The sequence below is a fragment of the Diorhabda sublineata genome, chromosome X (genome assembly GCF_026230105.1).
Source record: "Diorhabda sublineata isolate icDioSubl1.1 chromosome X, icDioSubl1.1, whole genome shotgun sequence".
NCBI lineage: Eukaryota > Metazoa > Arthropoda > Insecta > Coleoptera > Chrysomelidae > Diorhabda > Diorhabda sublineata.
The window spans coordinates 11,987,375-12,013,314 of record NC_079485.1 but is presented as its reverse complement, the minus strand read 5'-3'; the positions used below and the strand labels follow the sequence as shown (position 1 = coordinate 12,013,314).

The following is a 25,940-nucleotide window of genomic DNA, read 5'->3' as shown; positions in this document are numbered from 1 at the left end:
ACATATCTTACTAGCGGGGAGAGAATTCGATGTTACGTGGTTTAAAACAATGACTCAAAGAACAACAAAATTCTTTTGCTTCCTATACAGACCTCCTAGGAATACGTCCTACAGGCAGACCTTGCCGATAAAATCGATAACTTGCAATAAAACCATCCAAACGCATATATCGTTACTCAAGGTGCCCAATCGAGATGGTGACTTTGCTAGCTTCTTAGACCTGTTTCTAACAATAGACCATAATTTTTGAAACGGGTCTATACATGCACATGAGAGACGTCTAAAAGGTTTCCTTTTTTATATTTCCTTGGAATCATGTTTACTTCAGTTCCAATGACCTCTCAACATGTGCAAAGGAGATTCCGGAAGTAATCTTGGCAGGTATGGAAGCCTATATGTCTAACTCCTTCAAAGGCTTTGTAGACAAGTATCCATGGTTTGATAACAACTGCACTAGAGCGGTTAAAAAACATGCTACTTATCGTAAATAGCGCTCAAATCCTAGTGCTGAAAATCGTATGAATTTTGTTGTCTCGAAAAATATCTGCAAACAGACCATAGTTGATTGCAAGTAACAATATAATGAGAGAGTGAAAAATACACTTCTCAATTGCCTAAATAGATTCAGGTCTGCAACAAAAGCGGTCAGCCAAGGCCTTGCAAGTCAAAAATTCCACCACTGACTGGAGAAGAGGGGTCAATCGCAGTGAGCGCATAATAGAAAACGGACTTGTTGGGTCGCATCTTAGCTTCAAATTCAACTCTTTATTCCCGGGTAAACCACTACCGAGCCTATCTAGAGTTGTTTCATCAATGCTTTGAATTTCGACACCGAGATGTGGCAAAACATCCCAAAGGCTTCGACATCAATAAAACCACGGGCCAAGATGGAATACCACCAATCGTATTAAAAAAATGCGCAACTGATCTAACAAATTGGCAATGCAAACTCTTTTCTCTATCATACAAAAAAGGCCTCTTTCCTGCAGATATGAAACTTGCTCAAGTTCTAGCATTCCAAAAAAAGGGAAAAAACGGTTCCCAAAACAACCATTCAATTGTTCTAGTTCCAGCCATTGCCAAGGTCATGAAGAAAGTCTTTAACCAGCAAATCTTGAGATATCTTGATTCTGATAACATCTTTAGCGACCATCAATGCGGATTTCCTAAATATGGATCACCTGGATATCTCTTGGCCTATGTAAACAACGTATGAACTGAAGCTACAGAAATAAATGGGGAATCCATAGCAATCGCACTGGATGTATGAAAGGGTATTGATAGAATTTGGCATGCCAATCCTCTAAATAAATTAAGATCATACAGTTTCTCGCCCTCACTCATTGACTAGCTTAGTATCTTTCTCAAAGACCGATCCATCCAGGTCGGTATCGATAACAACAATAGCACACTAGTGTCGTCGTTGAAATCAGCCGCTCCAATAAACTCGGCTAACACCTAAATCCGTCGGCAGCAACAGAACACATTCATCAATACCGATCTTGAAAGCAATCTGATTGAGTTTAATGCAGCAAAAACCAAGGATGCTGTTTTCATTGCAAATTAACTTGTTGGGGTTGGACCAATATGTCCTGCCACAGTTACGTGACGGAATTAACTAAGGCAACTCCAAAAAACTTAGAGCCGTATTTGAGAGCAAAAAGCTATGTACTTCGCAACAGCTTCTAATCCTCTACAAGGCCCAGATTCGTCCATCTTTAAAGTATTGCTCGCACATTTGAAGCTCAGCTCCCAAGCATACCCTGAGGATGCTCAACTCAGTACTGAAGAGAGTTGACCAGAAACTTGGACAGCTTAGATCATAGAAGAAAGGTCGCTGACCTGATTCTGCTTGACCGATACTACTACATCAGATGGTTTTCTGAGCTGTCTAGCATACTCGACTCGACAGGCAGACTTGGCTCATGTACACCGAGTGCGCCTGTCGATGCCAAGAACGTCAATTTATCGGGGCTCTTTTTTTTTGGAGAATTGTAAGCCAGGTATCTCCATGCGGTAAACATATTGTACAAATATTTTCGAAAAAACCATGTTTTGAAGTTTTACCTCGTTATCGATGAATTTTCTATCTCGTATAATTTGTTATCTTAATATTGGATATATAGAAAACTAGTACTGGTACTACATACAGTAGTCTTCATTAGTCTTATGTATTCACCAGTCTTTTTTATTTTAAAAATTGCATTCTGTGCGATCTATCAATTTATGGAAAAGGTTACAAGAATGTATGTAACAACCGAGTGGGTTCGGTTCTGTAGAAAAAAGACAAAGAACAGTTAGTCTCAAGCCTTTCACGCATCGTCCTGTTTTAAAAGTAAAAACGGCGAATAACAAGAGACGAGAGACATCGTTATAATGTAACATGGATATCTGTACCTGCAAATCAACATACATGGTCATGATTACAATGGTATAATGATTCAAACAGATTGATTCTTTGTCCGCAGACAAGAAATGTCGGAAGGCCAAGACATTAATCGTTTAATCAATTTAAATAAATCAGCCGAAACCATTTTATATGCAAGATTCCTTAAAAACGCACTAAACAAAAGGATTTATGTCATATTATGCATACGAAACAATGACGTTCGAGTCTCACAAACTTGATCGCAAAAATTTCTTCGATTTTTGTACTGTTTCGTTTAACTTGCTCGAAGTGCTACTATGAAGCTCAGAACTGGTTAAAAAATTCCTATATATCTTACCATCTACCAAGTCTTTTTTCATATGCAAATACTCTGGTTGGCATATATATTTTTCCAGATAAATTGACAGATTAAATTGGAAATCACTGAATAACTGAATTCTTTTTAAATCTTGTATTCCAAAACCAGAACTTTGTAGTTGCTTTATAAAATACTTTAACTATGATCAAATGAATTTCTAATATTCAATTTATACCTAACAATGTAATACTGATTCAATGTTTGAGGAAAATATATATTCAACTATTAAAAACAAAAAATACTGGATAAACATCAGAAGTATTACACCCAGAACAAATAATTCATTGAGTTTAATTTTTTAGTATTATGATAGCTTTACATCAAAAATTAGCAAATACTCAGAAAAAAATTAATAATATGTTTGGTAACCCCGTGACTGAATAAAATCAAGTATATACACGGCTCAGCAATCGTAGTGGATACTATAAAAATATTGAAATTACCTGGGTGAATATTTTAAATAATAAATCAAACACAAACTTTAATCATTTACCTTATTTAGTAATTAAAAAAAAAACAAATTTATTGGGAGTCTTTAGAAGTCATTTTTGTTGAATTCAGAAGTTGAACTCAGAAGTTCCCATTCTAAAAGAATATAATTTCCCTCCGCCAGCAGTAAATACAGTGATTTTTTTCTCATTTGGGGGCACTGACAATTGCCAACTAACCAAACCTTATTGCATAATCAAACTCTATTTTATTTAAAGTAGATTTAATAGCTCCGCAATGCTTTAATAGAAAAAGGATCTCATCAGGACCTCAAATTTTAAAAGAAGTCTTCTGAAATACTTGCATCTAGATTAAATGGACAGTTCTCACTTTTTCCAAATACAAATCGGCAACCGTTGTAATCTATTTTAATTATATTACATTATAGTTTTTAAATAAAATCCAGTCTTCTATTATTATTTATTAGTTAAAAAATTAGAACGATAAAATGAAAAATTTTTTTAAAACAACTAAGAGGGAAAAATATAGCTCACAAATACAATAATGGATGAATCAAATTTTCATATACATACATCATATTTCGTATGTGAAGACTCTAACATATAAAAATATACGCAAATCTAACTTTTAATGCAGTGTCAAAATTAAACAATAGAATTTAATTTTGTAAAAAGTTTTGTTAAGTACATAATATACAAACAGTCCATATTGTTTAAATATTTACAAATGTAAAATCTTCAGCAGTTTTTACTCAAAGTTATTCTCAATGTGGAATAGATATTTTTTTGTTAGCAGGAGCACTTGTTTCTGTTCAAGCCATCTTCATTGTTGCCTCTTCCAAGCGCAAACTGATCTGCAGACATTCTGGACTCACTATTCAATAGGGAATCGTTAGCCAAGATCTGGAAAATATAGTTACTTCATAAATTTCGAAATTAAATTAAAAAATAATTCAATACATATATATTCATTTTACACCATGTCTATAATAAATAAATACCGATATAAAGAGGCTCAGCTCTGTTTACAAACTGGGATTATACAATCCACATAACATCTCAGGGCTAGAGAATAATAGATATTATCGTAAGGTACTTTTTATCTGTGTAGATACAGTAGCACTTTTCTTTCTATTCTTTTCGCAAAACGGTGAAATGATTTGAATGCGTCGAAGAAGAGGTTTCGGTTATGTACAAAATATGGAACAAAGAAGAAAGTATGTGGTTCTAATGTGAACCAATTGCACTTAGAACTAACCATAACCAAAATACAGTTGTTTTGGTGCCAAATCACTAACGAGTCTACCGACAAAGGAGAAGTGATTTTGTTGTAATAACTGAATCGACAAATACCCTAGCAGTGTCAAAAACGGCAATTCTGTAAATATATTGGAAACTGATTAAAAATAACCACTCAAAGTGAATAGTGTCAAAAAATGGTAAATTATTTTGTTGAAGAAAACCCAATAAAATATACCATAAACTTTGAATGAATCTCCTTCAAAGTATTGCACTTTATTAACGTTGAATTTCTAACTGGACATCCAAATAATGAATGGAACAGATAAAAAAATTTTCTACAGTCAAAAACTCGCAAATGAAAAGTGATTTGAGATGGTCCGAAACGAAGAACATCGCCTATCTTTCGGGTCTTTTTCTTCGCACATCGATTTGCAAACGATCAAATCTATGGTTTGAACGTACAAGTTAATCCATTTTTAGCATATTTGTATATGTTTTGTGATCGGCGTTCCGAGCTTTACTCCTCCTAACTGACGACATTTCCATATCTATATCGCTCATATTACTTGAACACAGTATTCGTGAGCTTCTTTGGCACTTTGTCTCAACTTCAAACACAACAGCGACAGCCGCTAAAAGCACGATCTCACTAAAGCGGTTATAGCACACTGACAAACCAGTTTTGTCACGGTGATCAAACCTCATACATATTTTGTATTTTTTAATCTATGTAGACTAAATAACAAATAAGAAATCAATAAAATGAAAAAGCGCCTTTACCTTTTCGACTAGCGAGTTAGCAGCATCATCTATATTAATATTGTCTTTTGCTGAAGTTTCAAACCATGCATGGAAACCATTCTCTTTACAAAATTCATCCATTTTAGCCGGGTTATTAACAATTCCCTCTTTTGGTTGGTCACACTAGAAAAACATACATTCCAGTTTACATTTTTTATATAAATTTAAATAATTTGTTTGTGCATGTTTAAATTTAGAGAACCAAAATTTAAAACACTCGAATCGTTTTATTATTTAGTTGAGATATTTTCTTCAATCCGACGCTAGCTAACAATCATCGATATAACATGGACAGATTGATTAGTCGATTCTAAGAGGGTGGGTACAACCTTAACATGTCGCCAAAGTAATGAGCCTCTTATCATTTAGATATGCTTCATTTCTTAGTATGTTATTATTGACTATTTCAAGTGTATATAACAATTGGCAGAACAAACTGTTGTTCCTAACTACCTGGTTGTAGTTTCCTATTAAAACTTTTTCGTGTCTATCATTGTTGCGAAGTTATTCTCGAATGAAAATCTTTTATTACAATTTTCACTTCGCATTACCAATATATTAGTACTAAAATATCAGCACCAGAGGTATTTATTCACTTTCTTCTGTATTTACTACAAACATTTGAGAAATTTTGGAATATGTTTCAAATTATTATCACATATAAAAACAAGTTTTTCAATTTTTGATTTCAGCTCTCCGATAAAGCTTGTAAATAGTTAACGGCTTTCTTTAATGTTCCATTTGGTTTTGTGTTATAAAATGTCATTTAAAACTTATGAGTAATTTAAAGTGCATACGTGAACTTACTCGAAAAACTGAAAAAATTAAGTCACGTGCCTACCGCAATGAAGCAACGAAAAAAGTAGTTATAACTTGCTGAAATAGATCCATGTACCTCATCGCCAATAACTTCAATGTATATTTGGGAAGATTCCTTTGATGTAAATATAATTTATTATAATTTTTCTAATTTTGTAATAAATATTATTAAAATAGTAAAATGAAAACTTAATATAAGTCATGAAGCAAATAGAATATACTTTGAAAATTTAACGTTTCTAAATTCAGAGGCACAGAATTTATTGGCTAAATAGAAACAAATTACCATAATTGTATCAAGCATGGATAAGATGCAACCATTCTATTCTAAATGTTTTTAATTGATAATAAAAATATACAAAATAAAACTTAATTTGGGTATAAATCCGTAAATTCGTCTGTAAACCACAAAAAAATTAAATGACTGATCCACTGATATCCAAAACTAAGTGATTCAAATGGCGTTAAACGGACTGCATCGCGCGTTCACTATTTATTGACGTCAATCGTAACTGATTGGTGTGTTTCTGATCAAATGACAAAATGTTATTGAAAAAAATGGGCATTTAAGGATTTTTTCAAGATAAATAAAAATGAATATAAATTTATTTTTCACCACTGTCATATGCCCCATTCCTATTTAAAGTCATTATAACGTAACTTATTGTGCAATAGAGATCACGGAGGCGCGGATACCAGATGATCAAGTCGTTCGGCCAGATAATTAAAAGCGCCATTATGTTCTGACTATTGTCATGTACACTTAAAAGAGTCGATACAAAAACATACTAAAAATGAAGCATATCTAAATAATAAGGAGCTTATTGGTTCCGTGATATGTTGAGGTTGTTCTGCCACCCCCTTAGAACCGTCCAATCAATCTGCCATTATTTTATCGATGTTTGTCGGCTACCAAATCGAGACAAACATAAGACGTCGCTACCTGACCGTGCACGAAAATTAGCCTACTTTTGATAATGATAAGTACACTTTTCCGCATACTAAGCGTTTTCTAGGACGAATAGAATTAATTCTATTTCCCAAGCCACACGATGTATTACACACGTCCGAGCTAAATTCTCTAAAATGGAATATATAAAGAGTAGCGCCAAATTTAAGTTAACTGATAAGTATAAGTATCTTGTTTTTTTCTTCATAAATTGGTACTGGCAAAATTGTTTCATAATTACACACTAATATGGAAAGTTCAAATCAGTGTTTGTACACAATATTTTTATTATGTGTTAATTGAATTGACTGCAAATTATTCTTGACTTTGATATTACCTAACGTATAAATAGAATCAAGTTTTCAACCAACTCATCTCAGCAACCATGACAGATTTGTTTTTATAATTTTCCCCATTCGATCTTAAAATGTTGTATCCATGTCAGGTTGTAAGTATTATATTCACAACCTTATTGTTGTAGCTCATATTGTGCAGGGTCTTGTCCTGCTCTTTTTGTCTACCAAAATCAGAACTCTCTGTCCTTTCGGTTTATGAGGGATGATTTAAAACGACTTCCCGCAATATCACAAAAAGGCTTTGAGGCTCTCATAATATTTGCTGATCCTTCTTTATCTAAACTGTGAACCTATTCATTAAACAGGTGGCAATCCAAGCCTGGCATCCAGGCTATGGTAATTGAGTTGAACAGGTTTGTCTCTTTTAGTATATATAGTTTCAACTTAAGACTTGATTAAAGAAATGATGCCCTAATGATAAGTCATTTCTGGACCAGGCTTGTCTCCCGGGCTATTGTTTGGAGAGCTAACCTATCAAAGTCATCTCCTAGGTCCATATCCATGATGGACCAACTTGTTAATTGTAGGCTATATTCAACTTCAATCATTACATGTCCAATGTCCAGAAACTGCTTTGTTAGGTAGTAAAAAAACAATATTGCTTTGGTACTCGAAACTTTTCTCGATAAATTTTAAGCACAAGGAAAATGAAAAGAGAATTTCCTGATCCTTTAATTTTTTTATAAGTCTAGTAGAATAAAATCTTAGAAAATATAGCTCACTTTATTTGCTAATAAAACACATGGTATTTTTGATCCATCGGGTAATTGCACTTTGGTGTCCAGATCTGTTTTCCAATTTCCTACCGAATCAAATGTGGCTCGCCTAGTAACATCGAAAACTATGAAAGCTGCTACAGCTTCTTTATAATATACTCTCGTCATATTTCCATATCGTTCTTGACCTAAAAAAACAAATAAAGTGTTATTTGTTATTGTAATCGTTGATGTTATTTTCAAATCTGGTCAGATACATAATGTGGTTCTATTTCGAAAAGTTGGTAGGTATAGGTTTAAATCACTGACAAAGGGCTCTAAGAGACCTTAGAAACAGCTGTCCCTTAACCTGAAAGTAATTATCTATCATGTATGCAACATTATCAAACATTGTTTCAGTTATATGTTAGAAGAGTGACCGACTCCAGATGCACAAATAAAGATTAAGTGTTAAGCTGAGTAAGAACTTTTCAAGTAGTATGAAAGATATTTGTGTTCAGTATTTGTACTCTTCATAAGAGAAATACAAATATAAATTTTTCTCAGTAGTACTCAATGGCTGCAGTACTTTTTGTGGCAGACAGGCGGATATTATTCGGATACTCTAGAGCAGATGTCAAATTTGAGTACTTAAAAAATTCATTTACTGAAACTATTCCGTCAATATCAAGAATGTTCGAATACGAAGATGTGAAATTTTTTTGGGACAATTAAATGTTTATTATGCTGTTTTCCTATATCGATGGTTACGTTTCTAAATTTAACATTATTGAATACCAATTTAAATAATATGTATATAAAAATATATAATATTTTTCAACTTTTCTTTGTTGAATCAAGTTCTTTATTATACCCGATTAACCTGTGTGTAGTGATAATGTTCAAAAATAAGCTTTATTTATACCTGCTATGTCCCATAACTGAAGTCTTATGACTGTATTCTCATCCCAATTGAGAACTTTCAATGCAAAGTCTACACCAATTGTGGCTCTATAATGTTGGGTGAAAAATCGATGAACATAACGCTTTATTATGGAAGTTTTTCCGGTACCAAGATCTCCTATTACCAATATTTTATATAAGCCGTCTTTTGGTTTGCTTGTTGATTGACTTGCACTTGACTAGAACAAAATAAATAATGTTTGATAAGTAAGATACAATTTACCACAACCTACATCGTTTTCAATGTCTTTCGAAAGTATCTTCCACTCAATTTTCAACCTACATACACAATCAACATTTTCTTTTTTACAATAAATCATTCATTTTTTACAATGTAACCGATCGTTTCTTATTATTTTTTTTTATATTACCGTCATGTCATATATAGGAAGTTGTAAGCAAAATAAAAAAGTTGGTATTCACCACATTCACATGACACACACAACCTGTATAATTTTTGATTAAAAAGGTCATTAAATACCAATTGACGTGTCCAAGCGTTTTTCCAAACACGTCCTCATTTATTAACTAATTGGGCTGTTCCATTCCGTATATGGTTGAAGTATATAATTTTTGAAAGTTATACAACAGACTTGATCCTGCATAGTATTAGAGTTTAACTGTGTTTAACTCAGAAAATGGTGGTTCGTCGAGAGGTTATATCTGATATAGCTAAGATGAGAAAGAAAGAAAAATAGTATGTTACTTTAGCAATAACTTAGTCGATAATTTGATTGAAAAAGTGAACGCTGAACTACAATTCAAATGAGACAATACAGAGAAGGCAGAGACAGAAATATAGAACTAACTCAAGCGGAGAAATTAGATGCTCAGATCAATTTAAGGAGAAATAAAAGCGTCTAAAAGGCGAACAAGAAAAAAAAATATTCGGAAAATCTAAGACATTAACAAAATTGAGAGCACAAAATGTATCTTGTTAAAAATATAAGAAATGAACATTAAACATCGATAACTGGAAGAAGAAACCAAAAATTAAATTAAATGCAAAAGGTCAACCCTATTCATACACACTCACAACTTTTGTTTATAATAACAATTACTAGGTGTCACAAATACAAGTATACTGCATCTTCGTTTGATAAATTTTCCGATTTTCGCCTGATTTTTTGTACCTGTACCATTTTTTTGTGGACACTCTTTTCTAAGATTTATGGAAAACAAATAATTTAAATTATTATTTATGACTTTCAAAATTACGTTTTTAAATAGTAAAAAAGAAGAAAAAATGGAAGATAATCAAAAAATTTTAACTATTACTACATTTTGTAGGAGAATAATAGTGAAGGAAATCCCATGCTGAATATAATAAGGAGTCATAAAATCAATTTAGGATAGGATATTAGTATGGCACAGGACGAATGACAGTTTGGAATGAACAACAGTTGATAGAATCATAATTTCCAATTATTATGGAGAAAATGATACAAGAACATCAAACGAGCAAATAAAACATTCTACAATTTGGTTATGACGAGCCGAAGTTCTTCAAAAACTATCCAGCTGGATAATAACCATTTCAACAAAATTATTTTACATATTGGAAGCGATTTATTTATATGCATCTAAAATCACATTCCAAACCAGCTACATCGAAACTGTATCCACTGTAAACTAATTATTCTGTAAAATTTCAAACTCTATACATTCAGTTGCATAAGTGTATTCAGGACATGATTTAATCCAGTGAGTTAATATGTGCTCGGTTTCGAAAAACGTTTCTATTGTTAAGCTGCTTTATTAAAACTAAAAATTCTTGTATCTCATCAGGAAGTCTTATAAACACAAACTTTGAACAAAATACAAGTATAACTTTATTCTGGAATGATGTGGCTGTAAATAAAAAAAGTATTAAATTTGCTTTATATGAGGTATGACCAAAAAAATAAATTAATTTTTCTAATAACAATCTTGCTGCATATACTTCAACTAGTACGTCTCGAGTTGAGACAAAAATTTAGTGTTCTGAATGCTGAACCTGTCATTCACAATTAGAAAAGTAAACGTAAACTCCGAATTTTACAAAGGATTATTGGAATGTTGATGTGCAAAGAAAGATACTGAAAGAATAGGCCAACTGCTTCCTCGCTACCATGACAACGTTTTTGATACGCGAGCTTTTAGCCGCTGATAGTCTTTTTGTCTGTCTACATCCACCCTACTCACCAGATATAACATCATACGACTTTTTATTCTTTCAAAAAAAAAATAAGTTAAATGATCGAACATTGGACAGAGAAGATGAAGGCTTCTAGACCTGGATTCAACATTATAAGTGCATAGCTAGCCAGTATTTGAAGGATATTGATTAAACTTTGTTTTACTTTTACTTTGTTTTTAATGAAATAATCCACCATAGTTTGTTCACACCTCGTATGCTGGCCAAATATACTTCCAATTCAACAATTATAGGTGAAAAAAAGGTGGAAAAAATAGTAACCTAGATATTAAAAAAAAGTATAATAAAAATAGAAAACTTGTACTACATTCTTATACAAATCCATTCTGGATAATTATTGCCACATTTTCACAAAATAAATTAGCAAAGATAGGAAATTTTTAATGTGGTTAAAAAGTTCTTATCCAATAATTTCCCACTCACATACCTGTTTTGTTTGAAAAATTACTATTAATAAAAAAATCAGGCACAAAATAGCTGAAAATACGTGGTTAGGTTAGGTAAGGTAAAAAAATTTCCTCATCCCCTTTCCTGGCGAGACGCCAAAAGTCTTTATTAATAGTTGTCGAAGATAGTAATAATTGATGAATTACATAAGTATAAGCTTATGTTAACGTTTAACAAAATTCTGAACAACTAATATTTTCTATTACCCAACGGGTTGAACTGTGTTGGAATTTCAAAAATTCTCGACGTTTCGGCTGCAACTTTGGAGCCATTATCAAGTTAGCTCAAGACCAGCAGTGAGTGTGTTGGTGTCAACAGTGTCTTGATGGTAAGCATATTATTTTTATTTTCTATTTTTATCATTTTATATTTTTTGTTTCAGCTTTTCGTTTCCTCGGGAAAATTACTATTTATAAACAAAGTTGTGCACGAATATCCTTTTGAATTGATAGTCGAAATATTTGGAAAGTCTACATGATTCACTTCCTAAATCTATATACAAAGGACTTTCAATAATTTGTCTACATTAATACAGTAAATAGAACACTGAAAAAAGTAGGATTGGTTCAATAGAAACTTTTCGCGAGATACAGGGCATCGTGAAAAACTACTGACAATATTATTATGGATGAATATATTTCTTACTCTAAAGAAACTAAATGAAATGATAGTGATCGCAAATAATTGAATATTTTTATCGTCAGTGTGACCTACATCTCTGTCATCAATTAGTGACAATAAGACAGCTGGTAGTTCATATCTAACGTAGAGTAATGAATGTTGAAAATAAATCCACTAACCAAGGTTCAACAAGAAAATTGATACTCAATCGGTAAATAAATAAAAAAAGATATATATATATATATATATATATATATATATATATATATATATATATATATACGATAGTTATGAAATCTTTGTATTTGATTGTATTTGATTACAGAACTAAATGAACAGAAACCTAATCAGCCACATATTAAACAGTATCATTATCAGAGCTGGGAAATTAGTTTCGAAAAAGGAATTGAAATTTCCATCGATTTCACTTTAAATCAGGTAACTTGTAATTGTAATAACTTTAAACATTTATGAACTAAACATAAAGTGTATTGTTTCACAGAAAGCCAATTCTTCCAATTACTAAATCTTGTTAATTTCAAACTATTTCGTCAATTATATTCATACTAGTATTTGCAGTCCATGAAACATTTCTACAACTAGATTGGAACTTAGTCTACACTAAATAAATTGGTAACAGACGAAGTATACATTACCAATAATAGTCGAGTACCACGAAGTGTATTTTCTGATAATAAGTGAACATACTACACATATACTACATTTCTAAATAGAATTCTGACTGAATAAATACCAAGCTAGATTTTTCGGTGGCAATGATTGAATCTCCTGCAACTTGTATTATGTAGAGGATTCTCTGAGTTTTTAACTTCAAGTGATGAAACGTAAAATGTGATAAAATGCGTTGAGATTTTAGACCCTGCTATGAAAGTAAGCTTGGAGAAAAATCGAAGGGATCAAGAAATGATTATATGAAAAGATTTTCCTGCGAGGAAATATTTAAGAACTAAAATAATAGATATATCCAATAATTTCTTAATATCTTTAGATCCAAATCTAGAATGACATGGAAATTTTGTTCAAAAACCAAGTCACAGTAACGCCAAATATATAAATATTCTTATAATGATGATATAAATTTAGTCTTTTAGCAATTTAAATTACCTACAATGGAACTAGTTGTTTTAAAAATGTGTTTTTGCATATTGTTTCAATACTAAAAAATCGAAACTGTTAATGACACTAAAATACTTAATTTTCTTACATTCTATTTTATGTTGAATAAAAAATTTGGATATATATTTATAGAAAAAATGTACCGTGTTGGGATCTTGTTCTATAATGAGTTCACCATACGGAGCCATTCCTTTAAAATTCCTCAAATATTTTGTGCGTTCTGTTTCTTCTTGAAATTCACCACCGATACTTTGACTTCTCGTTACTATCTTCACTGATTTTTCCACGCTTTTCCAAGATTCCTGCAGATTAGTGTCCGACACTGATCTGGTTAAAGTCAAATGATTGTTACCTTCTGGTGTCTGCCGTTCGTTTGATGAAACACTTGATTGAGGTACAGTGGAAATTTTTTTAATTTCTTCCGTAGCAGTAACTTTTGTTGTCAATTTTTTTTCATTACCTTTTTTATTTTTGTTATCGTTTTCAGTATCACTTTTCATTTTAAGCTCGAACGGTGATTGGCTTGAGACATGCCTATCGATAAAGACCGGGAATTGTCGCACGAAGACTAAAATGTTTGGTTTCAGGGAGAATTAATTATCCTCTAATCATAGAAGTGGAGGGGAAACTTGCTACGTAACACCTTCACTTATGACTTTTTTGTTGTAAATTGTAAATCCTCATATATTACAGGGTGTGTCGTGAATTTTTAGTAAAATAGAAAATGTGCTGTGTATTAACAGTATAGAAATAATAAAAATGTATTTGATGAATTAAAAAATTGATTACACTATTAATTCAAAATTCTCAATCCAACACCAATCCATCCACATGTATCCAATAAATGTAAAATTATAGATTGAGAGATATGCATTAGGTTAGTTAATTACTGGGAATTGATCATGAAGCAACCTGCTTAAAAAATTGTCGAAATTATTTTATCGTCAAGATGGCACTAATATCATCTGTAACTTTATCATCATTTCGATCAACATTTATTTATAGTGCTTAATTTTGTCAGTTTACACTGATTCAATGAATAAACGAACTTTGAATCAGTAGTGCAAGTAATGTTTTGAAACTATTCTGGCCATTTAATGTACAATATGTTCTAGCAATAATTTTTAATATCTTTTGTTTTAGCGTGAATGTGATGCCCATTCTATCATATTATCAAGTGAGAACATATTTATTGTATAGTGTAGAACATAAATAACTGAACAACTATGATAATTCTTCTAAAAAAGGAAGCTTAAAAATGTTTTGGATAATTTATTTGAGATTAGTTTTATTTATGAAAGAAAGTAAATTAAAAAAGAAAAAAATTAAAAGTTTTGTGGATAAATACAAAAAAGAGAGCATAATAAAATGCACAAAATATTCAACATAGGACTGCAAAAATGGATCGTAGTTGTTTTTGGAAAAGTCTCATTTTTGAAGTTACTTTCAGTGCAGATTTTAAATCCGGCCTAAATATTACCTTATCACATCAAGATTATTGTATCCTAAAAGTGAAAACAAAACTATTTATGTTATAATAGGGATTATGCTAAATCCTGCATCGCTTAAAACAAAAGAAAATGAGGCTAGAGCTTCAAATTTTTACCAGATACTCTATCTCACACTAGATGAAGTCAATCGGTGGGTTCCCGTTTTCGGAACTTCAGTCGAAAATAATAGTTATTAATGATAGAACTAAATAAATAAATAAAAACATCCGCAGTATTTCCGCACATATCCTCAAAAATAAACTGCTAGTATTCGAGTGTTCAGTCTCTGATAGGTAAAAATTCTCACCAGGTTTGAATTATTCGCAAAAAATCATATTGGACATGACCCTTCACTTTCCAACAACAAAACAATTAGATTGAGCTGTTTTATTTCTATGTATGATGATTCATTTTAAATAAATGAATCCCTATCTATTCACTTTTCAAAACATATAACAGAACAATTTTCTTAAATATTTCCAAAATAATATTTAATTGAACTGATTCATATAATCGAGAATGGAATAGATAATGTGTTTTTTTCCATTTCTCATATTAATTGTTAGGATTTAGGTTTTTCTAATGTTTACTCAGAAATATATAAAATTACCTGTTTAAGTATCTTGGTAAAAGCAACAACTGAAGACAACGAAAGTGGTGGTTTGCTTGACATTTTACTATAATAGGTGTAAAATATTTCACAACTAAAAAACTTTTATCAATAACACATTAACACAAACTAGTTTTTCACATATACAAGAAAAGTAACTAATCATTTTTAAAATTTCGTCAAAAGAGTACAGGTGTGTACTAAGACCCAAATATTTATGTAAAATATTTATTTCACCGACTCATTCAAATTGATAAGATGTAACAATATGTTACCTGATATTCATAGAGTGATCGGGAGTAATGGGTTGAACTGTAAGTGTCAGAAGTTGAAATATTATTATGATACATAAAAATTCTGTTTACTGAATGTGTGTAAAATAAATTTTATTACTTAACTGTTTTAGATATATTTAATGCTGTTATTATTATTATAAATATAATTTTCTCATAAGATTTGACAGTTCCGTTCAATTTTCATTATATATAAAGTATTATAATTTCCATTTTCCAACTTTAACATTTAAGCCTTCTCTATAACCTAAAGTATATTGGCTGGGTGAATTGAATATTGTACAAATTGTCATACATTTACATTACAAACGTTTATATTATGGTCTATGGTACCCAAATGACGGAATATTTATAGTGGCGATTATTCCAAAATACCATCAGACAAATAGATTTGCAATAAGAAACATCTACTATTCCATAAGCCCAGATATATAGCAACACTTCGAACTGTATTAAGTTGTGACATCCGCATCCCTTAGTCCCTAAAACAACTATATAGTTATTAATTCTACGAGTATAAACCTTTGCACCAACAGTCGTCTCCATGAATAATTAATCATAATAAAAAATTTATCTGCAGCTTTCCAATATTAGTGACAATAGACCCATCATTATGATTTATAATTCCAATCAAGTTATTTGGAATTATTCGTATTAAAATAATGAGCAAAATCCAATATACACTGTTACTATATGTCGCTATTGAGAAGTAAAGACAAGAGGAAGTTATCTACGTATACCAATATTCCTAACCAATAAACTTCCGGTTTCGAATATTTGAAGTAATATTCCTGGTATATATTAATGATATTTTAATTAGGTTTCTACTATTTACTGATTACTAGGAAATGTATGCTGAGATAAATGATGTTCGTGATTATCATATTTAGCATGATTTAGATAAGAGTCAATATTTTATTAAAAATCATTTTAAGTAATACTAAATAATTGAAGAAACTTTAATTATATTTAGACATTAAACAGATACGCTAATTTGTGCACCGACTTACCGAAACTCCGTATCTAGAAGTTCTGAAAACCCATAAGTACAATATTTTAATATTTTGATTATTATCCTTAAATTAAATTTGGAACGTGAACTAACTGGTATAAAATGTGAAGACACAGTACAAGAATTTTTTAGAGGAATATTATAGGTAATATTTTTACTATTTAGATCGTTCACGTTCTATAATTTTCATATTATTTCCACTGTGTTATTAGGTAGTGCGTTAAAATGAATCAGGGTGACTCTTCAAAATTAACACCGGGCTTTGGATGGAAACACTTCTATTTATTCTCCTCCCAGCTCTTTATATGTATGTAGGATTGATGGGGTGTCGGTTCACTGAAACCTGAAAGAACTCTTGTGCCCAAGCGTTTACTTGGAAGGCTCTTTCTGATACTGGTAGATCTTTTATTTTTATTTATTTTATTTTGGGAAATTCGTTGGTTTTAGTTTAGATAAGTTTTCCTGTCCAGTAAGCTCCCTAGCATCTCGTATTCAACTAATATGTGGACAGATGTTTCCTCTTCAACAAATGTGTGGATAGATGTTTCCGCTTCTAATCCACAAAATCTCCAGTCCTTTTTCACCAGTTGGAGTTTCTTGGGCTATCCGTGAAGGCAGCATTGTCTTGTTAGAACCTCTATTGAAACTATTTGTGCAAATTTAATCTAGTTAATGGATTCTTCCGATCTCTTCTGGTTGTAATTACTCAGAATTGTCCTCGTTTGTCTCAACATTACTGTATTGTCGCATTCATTAGGTTTTTGCTCTGTTTCATTTTTATCAATTCTTTCATATATTGTGTCAGTGCGACTCCACAAAAGGATTCTAAAGCCCAAATAGTCATTTGGATTCCTCTTTTGCGAGTTTATTAGCTCATTTTCTTCTAATTCCTTGTGCCCTGTACCCACAATGGCGTAACTATGTTCTTCCTAATTGATTAAGCATACCTAAGTATTTCGGAACTGAATACAGAAGATCTAAGACTTTAATTTCTTCTTGGCTAACAGACATGATTATTCTTCTCTGTTTCAATATTTATTATCAATATTGAACTGGATATATCTCCCAATTGCGTAGGCTCCAGCATGGAATGTACTTGCAAATTTGCTGAAGCTTTCAAAGTTATTTGTTCCAGACTCTATACAATGTTACTCCAATTTTTTACCTCTTCCAAAGAATAAGATTTGTTGAGGTCACCGAGAAATGTATGTTTTGTAAAGTAGGAATAAGCATGAAATGTGAATACACATAATGTGCATTAAGTTTATGTTCTTAAATGAATACTTTTGTAATTATAATCTACCTTTTCTCTCCCTTTCTCTCTCCCTTTCTCTCTCTCTCTCTCTCTCTCTCTATATATATATATATATATATATATATATATATATATATAATGGTGAAGAAGTCTTTGCCAGCGGTTTTTTATTGGGAACGTGGCAAGGAAACACCAAAGTGGACTAACTTCAATATATTTTCCGAGCTTTCGAATACTTATGTATTCATCGTCTGGGAAATAATTAATTAAGATTTGCGGTGATTTTGATATTATTAAAGCTTGTAAAAATTTTTAAACTCATGGAATTCAAAATTCACTATTCAAATTGACTTTGATAGAAATATCCTTGTTCTTGGCGTATGAATATATAGAGGCTAATACCTAGATAAAAATTGTGAATTGAAAGAAAATGTAAGGTTTCAAAACATATCGTTTCTAGTATGAAATGAGAACAGTGACATTATTTATGTGGCTTCTAATGTAAAAGTATCCTGCACTTAGTTGAAATATAACACTTTTTTAGCATGAAGTTGTAACGTGTATGTGCGTTGTTTTATATAATTGTTTCAATAAATATACTATTGCATATATATCCTAGTTACAAAATATCCTCTCAGAAAAAATTCTTGATACACAATTACAATATTTATGTTGAAACTAATATACAGAGTGGAACTGCACATAATCACTCAAAAAATGCTAAGTTTGAAGATGTATGGAAGATCCAATTAAAATGATTAATCATTCCTATATTGAGCGTATTTACACATATATTATCAACTTTCAGTTTTAGGCGAAAATTCAGGCCTGGTTTTAGCTATATATACATTATATAAATTCTTAGGATGAACAATTTAGGATGTTTTTTCATTACCTGCTTAGAAATATTTTTGTTCTGAATTTATTATAACAAAAAATGTGACTCACCATGAAATAAAATCAATACACTATAATTACTATCCAATAATTAATGAACGGAAAGTTAGAAAAAGTTATATCTGTTTCTTGGAACGATCATTTAACAAAAACATAAAATGAGTTTGGAAAATTTAAAAAACATATATATTCTTTTCTAATGAAAATAAATACAGCTTAATTTTACAAGAATAACTGCTTATTTAAAGTCGATAGAATTAGTATTAACAAACTTACAAAGTTTAAAAGTCTGGATATATTTTATACCGCCCGAAATCGGTTCCAAATAAGTACTACGTCATCAGCGCCGATTGTGTAGGAGAGCGGCTGGCCTGATAAAATGCTACTGGCTAAAGTGCTATTTTGGCGACAAAGAACTGATTTGTTGATAAAAATGGAGCAGGGTTTTTTCGTGGTTTTTCAGATAACTTTCCCCAAATAAATTCCCTTGCAATGGCTACTTATTTTGCTACAAATAACGATTTTATGACTGTTGAAATCAACGGGATGGATCAGATGAACAGACAGATCGCTAGAATAACATATTCATGGGACAAAAACAAGAAGATTTGAGATACCAAGTTTAAACAAATATATAACATTTAATTTGGAGCAAATTCGACTTTATTTAGTTTTAGTTATAATTAAAATGAGATAGAAAAATACTGTGTTTTCCAAATGTTATAGTATCCCTATATTTCATTAATTTAATTTAGTTAATGTCTGATATGTAGCGAAAGGTGTCAACCAAACCACAAAATGTAGTTTTATAAATAAAAGCTAAATAGCAACCCGGAGATAGAAGCAATTTTCCTACTAAACGACTGTATTGCAATATTTTGCGATTAATTTCCGAACGATAATATTAAATAATATTTTAAAAATTCGAACAAGTTGTCACATTGATACAAATTTGCTCGAAATTATCAATAATGGTCAAAACAGGAAATGTGCAATCTACTATAAAGTTCATGATAAGTTTAGATGGAATCTATAATTTCGTTGTACCATTTGTGCAAAATAAATGAACTCTTAGTGGAGAACATTTTCAAATGTGATGTAATGAATTTTTATTAATAATAACCAATAGGTACAATAAACATCAAAAATATAGTTTACTCGTAAAACTGGTTTGTACTGATAGAGGTTATGTTGATTTGAAGTAAAGTGATGAAATAAGTTAAGTACACAACTTCCAATCACGTTTTCTGATGAATTGAATTCAATATTCATAGCCAGGAATGTATGTATACAAAATTGTTTACAATCATAATAAATAAGAACAGAGATAACAGATATGTATATATTCATTCAGTTATTCTTATTCTCAAAGAATATTTGAAATATAGTCACTTATTATTTAGTTAAATATATTTCAAAGTTTCTATTAATGAGGTTTCCAAATTTGGTGGTTTTATTTTAGTTATAGATACCAGTATTTCATGTTTAAGGTTGGGATTTGCTCAGGAATAGGCTCATTTCGTACAATCCTCGAAATACTTATTTTTATAAATTGTAAACTAGTAAATCATATGCACTCGCCATAATACATTTCACCGAACTTGCTGCTTTTCTTTTAAACATAAGTTCTCAAATCTCACGTTGTTACCATATATAAACCTTCATATTAAACCTAGATCGACGTTGATGTCATCCAATAGCTTGTGATCAGTACTTTTGATACCACTTTAGCATAAACAAGTTCTTTCGAAACGAAAAAATTACATTAATCAAGCCAACCTATATGCAAAAAATACTTCAAAACAAAAGCCTCAAGTCTAAAAGTTTTCGTGGAATTTTATTTCGGAACTGTTAAGTGAACAGCGATGCTGAAGTTTACTATGTATTGGTCTTTCTTTATTCTTTTATATCAGTTATTTCCAAATATTCATGATTGAAAGTATGTAAATTACATTTGAATACCTCTAATCAAAATCGGCAAGGAAGCATCAATTTTCAAATGATATTTGCTAATGAAATTCATCGAATCGGGTGTACCCATTACATAGGTAAAATTCACTTTAAGTCCAAATTGTTCACTTTACAGATTCACTCGCTCTTTTTTTGTATTTTTAAGCCTGTTTAATATACAATTGATTGTTATACGTCTTTTATTTTTCTACACATTCAGTTAGTTTTAAGTAAAAGTAGAATTTAAATACGTGAAAAGCAATGAACGATGATTAAAATCAATTAAATCTTAAACTCTTAGTTCGCAATATAAATTTATTACAAAAATGAAAATAAACGTGAAAAAGCCTTCTACATATTTTTATGTCCAAAAATATAAACAAAACAATTAAGAACGTTATGAAAATTACGTAGAATTGCGAAGATACACACTGATATGTACTAAAATCACAATCACTTATGTTGTTAAAAAACAAAAAATACAACAGCAGAAAAAACGGATACTTGATACTTTTTATATTAAAAGCTGATAATCAGTAAAGTGTTTTTTTGTGGATAATTTGTTCATTACAGGAAAGGAGAGACAAATCGTCCATTGAAGTAAAAAAGTTAGGATTAGTTGGGCATGAGATAAGCATTAGATATAACTTATTTGGCTTGAAGCTGCTTTGCCTGACTGAACTCTTCTGAACGGATAGTACATTTTAGTAACTTGTACATGTTTCATTTATTAACCACGCTTTTTTGTCATTAATAGGCGTGTAAATTGTTCTTTCTAATCGCGAGAAACGCTTTGAGTAGCGGAGACCATCATTAATGATGCAATTCCATCATTCTGGAAGACTGGTAGTTACGAACGGAGGGCTGGCAGTTTCCGACCAAGGGTCATAATTTAAATTGACAAGTGGCGTGAAATACATATGTTAGCTCGAACACCGTAGAGGAGGTATCGTAAAGAAACGCAGTTTTTTACCAATCAGTATTTTTATAGGGCTACAGAGCAATTGGAAACAGTTTTATTTACAAATGAGTCTCACTTTCGTTCATATCACTCAGACGATCGAGAAAGATTGTGAAGTCGATCCGATTTGCTCAATGTACTCGTCACGACCTTTCAAAAAAAATCAGATATGATAGCCTTGATATTTAGCAAAAATAACTAATTAAAGGAAAATGGATCAAGAGTTTGAGACATTTTGAAACCAAAAGTAAATATAATCGTTTAAATAAGAAATACAGACAAATTATTGACATCATATCCATTATCAACACCAAAACTGTCTCCTATTTTGTTCGGTTTTTCTTCTGTTACTTTTCTTTGTCTCTATCGGACATTCATATTATTAGTTCAGATGACTCGATGGACTTTTTTTAACAATTGTTGCAATCCTTAGTTTTAAGCATATAACAAAGCTGTAACTATCCTCCTTCTAATGATATTTTATTTGTTGTTAAATATTTTCTTTTTAAATTGTATTATAACTATTTACTAAATTAATAGTGTGATATATGGCTATTTAATTTATTATAAATTTCAGACTTAAATTAAACACAATTTGTTTATGTTATTATTGGAATAGTTGTCCAAAGTCTAATAATTTATTTTGAATGGAAGTAAACATTTTAAACTGTATACAGAGCTGTACAAATAATTATATTTACACTTGTGGAACATTGTTTATGTAGACCACCAGCATGAGACACTTAACAAAGATGTTTTAAGTGCTAGCGAATCGGGTACCCTCAAAAAACAAGGTTTTTCATCAGGCGAAAAAAATGAAACCGATATTATATCAGAACACTTAACAAAAATATGTACGAAAAAGCAAACATTTTCCAAGCAGTATGAGTAATTAATACAAACCTTTAAAATAAAATTAACTGAATAATTTAGCAAAATAATATAAAGTAATGAACAAAAATAAATTGATATACATTTTATTTTGTATTAAAGGTGCATATATTAGTCACCTGATAATGAAAATTTCCAATTTTTACATAACAACACAATTTATTGATAACGTAGGTTTAGTAAACATTGTAATTGATAATGATTCTAGGAGTACTGTTTCATCTAATTAGTTATTTTGAAGTAAAAGTGTAACTCACCATTTCAAATCAATATTTCTCTCCGTTAGCACTAAAACATCAGGTAACCGTTTTACAAACACACTACGAATTATGTATTACACGTAATATCGTAAATAGTTTAATGATTGAGAATTCAACATTTACCATTAACTTGAATTAGAACTGATAAGACGCTGACACTGGATGATAAAGTTTTATTTTCGTCCAATCAACAGAAAATTAATCAATCTTTGGAAACAACCATTCTTATATGAATCTTTTTCGTATGTTGACATCGTAGTTCTGATAATTTCTGAATGGATTAAAAGTGTGTGGGTACTGATAAACTATTAACTGTTTTATCAGGGATAAAATAAAATACAAACCTACTGATATAATTTTAACTCTAGATTGAGTTGATAGAAAGATTATAGAAAGTAGCGGGCTCCGTTGTCTGTGGATAGTCTTCGAGTTTTTCAATAGTTCGCATAACACTTTCACTATATTTAACTTCTATGAACTGAATTATTATTAAATATCGCTGCCTAATCGTTTAGATTATTGTGGTAGTGGAATTACTTCCTAGTAAAGTATATTTTCACACCAATCAGGTAAATATCAATTTCAATAGTTATTAACTTTTGAAAGCACAAAAACTATAATGTTTTAATTGATAGGAAAGAAACCTACAAAATATTAACCGGTAATAATCAATTTTCCCTATAATACAAAACTTAAAAATAAATGAAACGAATTGTGTGTGGAAAACACAAGATTTTTCAAATGTTGTTTGGATTACTTGATGAAAAATCTTCTCGTCAACCTTGACAAAAGTTACATGGGCATATTTGCGCTTGTACACCTATGTCAAATTCATTCATATCTTTGTCTGTATATAGAGATTTATATCATGATAATTTAAAGTTCTGGAGAAACTCACAAAGAACTGAAAATAGTTTTAAAGTAAAAATTCACAAGTTTTTTCAAGAAAAATACAATTCTTTCTTAATGAGATTCGATCTATGATATATAGGGTTGCAAGCGGCTTTCGCAAACCATAGACCCATAGAGTTATCGATTCTACTTCACATTTGAACCCCTATTAGGTTGATATAATATAAATGATTCATTTTACATAAAATCTTTCAAAATCCAGTCAATTCATTTGAACTTGCGTCCATGATGCAATTCGACGACCTCACCACGCGACCCTCAACACATTTTTGTTTCCGGACTGTGCAAAATCCCGGATTGGATTAAAGTTTGTTACACTTATTATTTCAGTAGCAAATGCAATCACACTTCTTACTGAGATGTAACAACTACTATCTACTATATTTCTTCCTATAGATATCCCTCTTGAATATTGAGACCATCTTTTACAGTACTACGTCAAATACAGTAATTTTCAACGATTTTCCTACAAATAAAAAGGCATCCTACTTTGAACGCTTTTCACAAAGTCACGATCAAGATAATTTTCGTTATACTAAAGTCCTCTATATAAACGTCTGTTTTTGACAACTGTAATTAATACCTAAATTATAAAAGATATAATCTTTAACTTAATCTGAAAGGAATTTCTGTGGTAAATGGAAATATCGATTTAAGTCTTTCCCATTATTACGTAAAATGGATCACTTACATCCAGTTTTCAATCTAAGCTAAAATAAAATTTCAAATGTGACATAACATTTTAATCAGTTTTTGTCTGAATTCTGTAAGATTACTTGGTTTGGTTATCTGTGAACAAATAATGAGCCAAGTATATTACCATTCATGCCCTTGTGCTTCAATTGTATCCCCAAACTTCAAATTATAAGTAAAAAATACAGCAAAATAAATATATATAGCTAGCAAAGTATAGCTATACACAAACTATAACTAGAATATCGAAAAAAAGTATTTAGTAAGTAGAACCTTTATACAAGATGTATATGTTAACTACATTTTTATTTTGAGCAAAGAAAACAAGATCGTTTGAGCAAAAGATATTTATTTGGAACAAACATTAGATTATATAAATAAAATATGAACAATATTGTAAAAACCATGAGACAAGAAACAATTTCCAGAAATTTAAGAAGTCTTAGAGTTCGTTTAGTTTGCTAATAAAAGTAACTTAATTCCGAGTGTTTTCACCATAATTTACATTCTCTTTTTCTTGTCGACTGAGAAGTTTGAAAACGAAGGATGAATTCTTAGCTTAATATAAAACAAATGCAAAGGACTTTATGATTGTACAAGTTCTAATTTTTACGTGTACCTAAATGATATTAAAAAACAAAACAGTATAGCCACTAACCAGTTGATAAAACTTAGAAACCACGTTTCTACAAAAGTTATTGATTTTTATAACTTTCGAGTAGTTTTTAACATCTGTTGTTCCAAATGTTGTCATGGCAATTAAATCAAATGAAAATGATTCTCTCTATTGATTAGTAAAGATAAGTGGATTGCAATAGTAATTTTCTACAACCTCCAAAATAAACATTAATCAAACCTACAATTTTGTCTTAACTAAAATACTGAGAAATAAAACCTGAAACAGATATTAATATGAAAATACAATAATAAATAAAGTAACGTCATTTCCACATTAGATCTTTGATACTCTCACAATTATTTTGAATCCCTAACTATATCTTGAAAACATAGAAAACTTCTTAACTAAACAGGTGAAAAATCATTTGTTTAATCCAACAATCAGTTTATTTTTCTCATGAAATTCATATTAGACTTTATTTAGTAATGGACTAGAACAGTTTATTAAGAAGCACTAAAATGTTTATTACAATATTATGGTATTTCCTAAATATATACGATTTTTCATGCGAAATAAATGACTTTAAATAAGAAGAATAATTATTCAGATAGAATTAGAAATATGTAGGTATATATAATTAAATCAATTGATATATTGACTTTACATATCTTTTG

The 25,940-nt window shown here is 30.6% G+C and overlaps 1 protein-coding gene across 3 annotated transcripts; it reads right to left on the bottom strand.

Moving 5' to 3' along the window:
• Positions 1–3,644: 3,644 nt before the first annotated feature.
• On the bottom strand, positions 3,645–23,499 carry LOC130450655 (ras-related protein Rab-38). 3 transcript variants are annotated; one of them, XM_056789168.1, is made up of 6 exons: positions 23,387–23,499; positions 23,040–23,313; positions 8,984–9,200; positions 8,086–8,267; positions 5,219–5,362; positions 3,645–4,099 (listed from the first exon to the last, which is right to left on the bottom strand). In XM_056789168.1, the coding sequence occupies exons 2-6, from the start codon at positions 23,040–23,042 to the stop codon at positions 3,986–3,988; spliced, it is 660 nt and encodes a 219-aa protein (XP_056645146.1). In that variant the 5' UTR covers positions 23,043–23,313; positions 23,387–23,499; the 3' UTR covers positions 3,645–3,985. The 3 variants fall into 3 exon arrangements, with proteins under 3 accessions (XP_056645146.1, XP_056645145.1, XP_056645144.1); XM_056789167.1 differs by lacking the exons at positions 23,040–23,313; positions 23,387–23,499 and adding an exon at positions 15,524–15,670; XM_056789166.1 differs by lacking the exons at positions 23,040–23,313; positions 23,387–23,499 and adding an exon at positions 13,567–15,591.
• Positions 23,500–25,940: the final 2,441 nt, after the last annotated feature.

What these genes read in the sequence shown, in the direction of transcription:
- LOC130450655 (XM_056789166.1), bottom strand. Translation starts at nt 13,923, where the DNA reads ATGAAAAGTGATACTGAAAACGATAACAAAAATAAAAAAGGTAATGAA. An exon ending in GTGTTTTATTAGCAAATAAA is followed by an intron (nt 5,363 to 8,085) that starts GTGAGCTATATT and finishes ATGTTTTTCTAG; the next exon opens with TGTGACCAACCAAAAGAGGG. An exon ending in CTAACTCGCTAGTCGAAAAG is followed by an intron (nt 4,100 to 5,218) that starts GTAAAGGCGCTT and finishes TATATTTTCCAG; the next exon opens with ATCTTGGCTAACGATTCCCT.